This window comes from Theobroma cacao, chromosome 4 (assembly GCF_000208745.1).
Source record: "Theobroma cacao cultivar B97-61/B2 chromosome 4, Criollo_cocoa_genome_V2, whole genome shotgun sequence".
NCBI classification, from domain to species: domain Eukaryota; kingdom Viridiplantae; phylum Streptophyta; class Magnoliopsida; order Malvales; family Malvaceae; genus Theobroma; species Theobroma cacao.
In genome coordinates this window covers 27,813,206-27,819,757 of record NC_030853.1, presented here as the reverse complement: position 1 = coordinate 27,819,757, position 6,552 = coordinate 27,813,206, and the positions used below count along the sequence as shown (strand labels likewise).

Here is a 6,552-nt window from a genome sequence, read left to right as displayed (position 1 = left end):
TCATAAAATAGTTATTTCATTATCTTTTTATTCCAATCCCCGAACTAAACATGTCCTTAAGAGACTAATTACTTCATTACTCCGTCCTTTCCACAGCTTTTATATGAGTTTAATTTTCCTAACACCAATTGTTGGATTTGGTATACATATAGATTTGTTGTATATTATTTCTAATTTAATATTCTAGTGATATATTTGTATAAATTAGTTTCAAAATTCTTTTAAGTACAAAAATTACTTTGAAATTTGATGTGCATCGTATTAATAATGTATAAGTATGAATAACTACTAAGCCAAATAATTAATTTATCAAATAATTTTAACTAAATTTTAAAAGTTATTATTTTTTATGAGAATTTCATAATAGTCAAAACCAAACAAGCTTTTAGACGACAACGTAGCCAAAAGAAAATTTCGGTTACACTAAATAGACTTTCAACCATAATTTATTACAAAGATCGACATACTTTATTACACCAAAAGGACAGACTTTTAATATTGGAACATTTATATTCCATTAGACTCATGTTTCTGACATGGACCCAGACAGAGTATCACGCAGTGCAATTAGGCCAACTTAAATGCTGAGGAGGTTTGGTTTTGAGCACAGGACTATACTCAAAGAAATTAGTTGGTCTCAGCTCAAATCCACCGCTCAATGTTGGCATCATTGGAAAATCTTCCTGGCAAGGGACATGGTGAAAGCCCATTGTATACCATAGGACTATATCCTTGTTCTCAATGCCCCTATTCCTGCAAACACATTGAAATTTTCATTTCAATGAAAATTTAATAATGCTTCTTTGCGATAGAGAACCGATAGATGTATCATCGGAAATTGTACCTGTTGCTCCAGACAGCTAAGGTATCATCTCCTCGACTTTGATCAACATATCGTCCGCCGGCCCATTTTTCAGATTTGTTATATGGGGTTACCCATACATTATGATTTGTGAAGGCAGCCCTGATTTGTGGGTAGTCATCTGCTGCTAGAAGTGGCCCTGCTGCAGATCCTGGAATCAAACGATACCCAACTTTGTTTCCAGGTTTAGTTCTCTTGTTCGGGTTCACTACCACCAGCTCTGCTGGTTTCAAGCCAAGTTTAATCCTTGCATCAGCTTCAGTCTTAGCTGTTTCATGTTCAACCGTCCAATAACTTTTTCTTGGTATGCTCTTGTCAGTGACTCGTTTGGTAACCAAATTAGTCTTGACAAGAGAATTGGCATCCCCATCAATATCAAGATCCAGATGGTAGGTTAGAAAGTGATCGTGGTGTACACCAATGGTATTGTCTGCTACGAGAGTACCATAGACTTCCTCTTTTATTTGATCTGTGTGCTTGTATGGTACAGCCTTCACTTCTAGCACTCCTGTTAGCCCAACCTGAGGAAGAGAGCAAGAGAAATATTTTAGAAAATTTAAATAACCATTAATTATTTAGGAGAGGAATTCGAATTTTAGATTAGGAACAAGAACAACACTTAGAGCTCTGGAGAAGGATAAGCAATTTGTTTGCTATGTAAAACAGGTCGTAAAGTCAAACAGGAGCTGGTCGAGTCCAGAGGGGAATCCCGAAATTGGTTGGCAGGTTTTACTTGCTTCCTTGGAGATTGTTCAAGTCACCTTGTTGAACTTTGGGGAATTAACCATGGAATTAAAATGGCCAAGAGCATGAACCCTACATAGAGTGGAACTTGAGACTGACTTATTGATCTCAGTGCTCCTGATCAAACAACCCTCTATCTCATATCATCAAAGCCATCAAAAACCACCAACTTGACTTGGAGACTTTCCCACATCCCTAAGCAAAAGAATTTCATTGCCGACTGGCTTGCCATTGAAACTCAACACCCAGGAATCCAGAGTCGCCAACAAGCTCCAGAATGATCTGAAGCCTCTCTTACTTGCGGACATCATGGGAGTTGAATATCCTAGACTTGTTTTAATTGTTTTCGTTCAGGGCCATTGATTCTCCTTTGTATCCAAAAAAAGAAAAGTCAAACACGTGTTTGTCCTTGTGTGAAAGTATCAGTGGCGGACCAAAGTAAGTAGAATGAAACACGTGTCTATCCTTGTGCGGTATATATAGAGGTATCTAGGAGGAAGAGATATAATAAGGATTCTTCCTTCTCGGCAATGCCCTAATTTTGTATACGAGGCAGAGATACAGATCGACTAAATCTATCCATCGCTGATTGCTCCTGGTGGACATATTTATCATGGACCACTGACCTCTGGACTTTTCTTTTCGTGTAGGCCCAAAAGCTAACCCACACTGCTGGTAGTCATCAATCAACTTCGTTGTTTTTACTTTTTCAATTTTTATCGCTCAGGCAGGCCATATCAAAACGGGATTTGTTTTTCAAAATTTATCAATATTTTATCAACTAGATCGTGAGAATACGGTGATCCCAAGATCCTGACTGCTGCACTAAGCCAATTGTCAGAACACTAGCATGGACATGGAAGTTTTAGCAACGCTAAGCATTCATCGTATTAAGGGAAAAAAAAGTGAAAAAGCTAAGTAGTTGATATTATTTCTATACCCCAAATTTGATGGATCCACTTGGCTTGAATTCCCAATCAAGTATATAATCATAGTTGCCCACAGTCGCCACCATTCTCACCACAAGACTAACCTCTGGTCTCACCTCCCTGATCTGCACACATCACAATTATTTATAATAGCATCAAGATCAATGATAAGTCAATTTTCAATGGAAAAAAAAAATTAACCATTATTACAAACCTCTTGATCTCGAAGCTCAGCCTCTGTATGTCGCCACATTACATCCCCTGAATGTCTTTCAAATATGCACATTACATCGGATACCTTGACAGGATTGCCATCTTGGCCTGCATAGTAACCATCAACGAAAACTGCATTGGCTGGACAATCGTTGAGGGGTTCCAATGGAACTGCAGAAATACCGAACCCGAATTCGCCACAGTCGAAAAATGTTACGTGGTACCATTCCTCGGTTGGATCCTGGTATGGAACGAAAAGCTCGGAGATGAATGATCTATACAACACCTGACGGTATGTTCTCTTTTCAGCATCGTAGATGGAGGCTAGAGAGATAACTGGACCAACTCGAGCATCAAATCCTAGATGGAACTTCCAGTTTGCCCAACTGATATCGAATAGAAAATTTTAATCTTTTAAACAATGTCAATGGAAAAAAAAATTTTCCCGAAGATAAGGATCGACAAGATTTTGGTGTCGATGATACAATTGGCAATTGGCCAGGAATTAGATAAATAAATAGTATATATTTATTTATTTATTTAATGAACAGATTTAATATAAGTATGATCAGTACGTAGAATAAAAATTGAAATAAAATGCATCCCCTTGCGTTAACAAAATAAGATTATTCTTCATCTACAACCTTTGCTGACAATTAAAAATATTCAAGATTATTATTATTTTTTCATATCATATGGATAATTCATATAATTTTTACTATTGAAGAAAAATTTTACACCAATTCAAATGAAAAGGATAATATTAGACCATCCTTTAATTATAAAAAAAAAAAGCAAAAACCTATTCAGTATATTGACAACTAGATTTAGAAATATAGCCAGCCAATCCTCAGTCATCCAATAAATAAATAATTCTAACACCTAATTAGATTTACCTTATTATTCACTAGAACGTTATCTTGTTGCCACAAGTGTTTAAATCAGTACCTAAACAAAAGTTACAAAAGTCCTTCCTGTTACATTAAATCTTCTAACCAAATTAAATTAGTAAAAAAACCTGGCTGAGTCCAGTAAATCTGTCTAGTACTCTCTAAGTAATTTCATGGACAATAACAGCATGTTTGGTTCAAATGAAATAAAGTGAGATTTGAATATAATTATTCTAAGAGAATAGAATAAGGGAGGAATAGTTATTATATAATTTGATTTATGAGAATAAAATAAAACAAGAATTGTTATTATAATTTATTCTAATACTTAGTTGGCAGGAATAATTTTCGAAATAACAAAAAAATAAGTGATAAATGATAAAAATACTTTTTATTATAATATATAATTATTTTATTTTTAAAAATTAAAATATTAAAAATTTATAATTAAAATTTTAAAATATTTTTTAATAATTAAAATTTTAATTTAATTTTAAAAAATAAAGTATTAATTTTTAGTTTGTCTTTTTTTTTTTCTATTCTAGTATTTTGTTTTTATTTTTCCTTTCTTCTCACCAGACAGTCACCAAAGATATGGTCGAAATGCCAATCTAGCATTGCTTGTGGTCGAATCTAGCTGCTAGAGCACCAGATTGGCACTTCTCGTGATTAGATCTAATCAGGTGTCACAAGATTGGCGCTTCCTACAGTCGGATATGGTGAGGGAACATCAATCGGTGGTTCCTGCAATCGACATGGTGCCATTGTCGCCCTCTAGTGAAGGACTATAAAGAGAAAAAGAAAGAGGTAGAAGATGGGTAGAAAGAGAAAAAATGTGAAAATTATAGAAAATATCTTATCTAAAGTTTCAACGTATTCCTCACTCGTGAAATAATTATTATGAAGTTTTTTTTAATGACTATTTAAGTTATTTTAAGAATGACTATTCCAAAAAATGACAATTTCTGTTGAGCAAACAAGTTATTAGAGGTTTAGGAATTAGGGGAATGGCTACTCCATACCTCAGCCCAACCAATCAAGCTGTAACGGTATCATTTTGTAGCATAACGCATAAAGTTTTGATCTAGCTAGTCTCACCTGACAATATTTCCATCAATCTTGAACCCCGTTTGGCCCGGTGGTGTTGGGGGAGCACCATTGAAACGTGGACCGAGAGGCGGTGTTAGCTTGGAAGCTCGGTACTCAGTTCCCTCAGCTTTTGGCATTGAAGCAACAGCTCTGTCAATGTATTGAGATATCTTCATTTCTTCGAGGTCCACAGCCATGGTTATCCCTTCTATTGGCCTCAAATACATATTAACCGTCCCATCCAAATAGTAACATACGACTTTCAGCTCTCTTTTGGTCTTCTCTTCTCCGTACCAGCCAATTGTTTGAGTAGAGCAAATAACTTCAGATATATTTAGCCCTCTTTTGCTAAGTGATGCTAAAAATGGCTCATGTTTAAGTGCTAAATCGGCTGCAGCTTCTTGTTCCTCAATGGTAAGTAAAGGGTACCCAAATCCATTGTAGATTTTATCAGAGATGACGGAACGTTTTGACAAATCTACTATGATTTCATGAGTTTGTTCATTGAGCCGGATAACGACCAAAGCTTGGCGAGGTGGGGGTTTGGTGGTGGGTTTTGATAGCCATGATTTGACAAGTTGTTTCTCTGGCTCATCTAAGCCAACATACTGGAAGGTTAGTTTGTGGTTCGAGCTAGGGTAGGACTGGTTCACAACGGCTCGAACCAGGAGGAGCTCGGATGCAGTGAGGGAATCTAGTGGATGGGGCTTAGAGCTTGTGATTGGTGAGAGACGGAAGATGCAGAAGATGGAGAAAAACAGTGCTATTTTCAATGTTGAAGCCATTGTTCTGTGTGGAAAGCCTAGAGCTTCTTTGCCCTTAAATGGCCAAATAAGCAATTAATTATGCAACATGGACCAAGTTAAAATAACATTAAAGAAATAAGTAGATTTACTCCTCCGGAAATTGTTTTACATTACAAAGATTACCGTCTCTCACGGTGAATGAACTTATTTTTTTCTATCATGGTGAATAATTTTCTTTCACTAAAAGGGTAAAATGAGTGACGTTTTCAATTTGCATATGACCTACTAACTTCATCTCTAAATTAAAACGAATAATTTTCAAATTGATTGTTCACTTTTGATTAAACACGGAAATTAAGGGTAACACTTTACTTATAGTAGTATTTGGCATATATAAACTTTAAATTTTGTTTTAATATTGAGAAGATAAGATAATAGATTCCGTGGAGAGTGAGACACACTGTATGAAGATTGAGGGGCTCAAATTAAATATTGCAAGCTGGAGTCTGAGGAAAAGTGTCACTTTCTGCAAATGAGGTGGCTGACGACCTCGCAAGGCCACGTATTGGCAGGCACAGTGAGTTGATGTGTCATATTGGAGCTGGTGACTAGTCAAATTTAGATTTGACCATTTGTATTTTTATGGTTAAATATTATAAAAATAAATTCGAATACGATATGAATAATTATTTATATTAATATTTAAAAATATATATATGAATATGTTTAATAACTATATAATACAACACGATAATATATTTATTAAACGTGTCAAGATTTTCTATACAACACGACACGATTACAATTAAATATAATTTTTTAATACAATTAACACATTTAACATGTTTAATACAGTTAAATTAAAATATTTATAATTAAATATAATTTTATTTTTTAAATTTAAATAAATAATTATAAAAATAATAATAACATCAAATATAAGAAAATTTAACATAAATAATATATATATAGTTCATTCTCATACTAACAAAATTCATAATTAACATCTAACCTTAAAATACTAATAATATTTAAAATCATCCATAATTTTGAACCATAATTAATACATACATATCATT

The 6,552-nt window shown here is 34.4% G+C and overlaps 1 protein-coding gene across 1 annotated transcript; it reads right to left on the bottom strand.

Annotated features, from left to right (window-relative positions):
- LOC18602968 (primary amine oxidase) lies at positions 365-5,566 on the bottom strand. The gene is made up of 5 exons (XM_018119162.1): positions 4,737-5,566; positions 2,750-3,134; positions 2,547-2,660; positions 845-1,383; positions 365-753 (listed from the first exon to the last, which is right to left on the bottom strand). The coding sequence occupies exons 1-5, from the start codon at positions 5,510-5,512 to the stop codon at positions 555-557; spliced, it is 2,013 nt and encodes a 670-aa protein (XP_017974651.1). The 5' UTR covers positions 5,513-5,566; the 3' UTR covers positions 365-554.

Bases quoted from the DNA above. Each gene is read 5' to 3' on its own strand.
- LOC18602968 (XM_018119162.1), bottom strand. From the start codon at position 5,512: ATGGCTTCAACATTGAAAATAGCACTGTTTTTCTCCATCTTCTGCATC. The intron at 2,661-2,749 runs GTTTGTAATAAT...TGATGTGTGCAG, and splicing joins CTGAGCTTCGAGATCAAGAG to ATCAGGGAGGTGAGACCAGA. The intron at 754-844 runs GTACAATTTCCG...ATGTGTTTGCAG, and splicing joins TTAGCTGTCTGGAGCAACAG to GAATAGGGGCATTGAGAACA.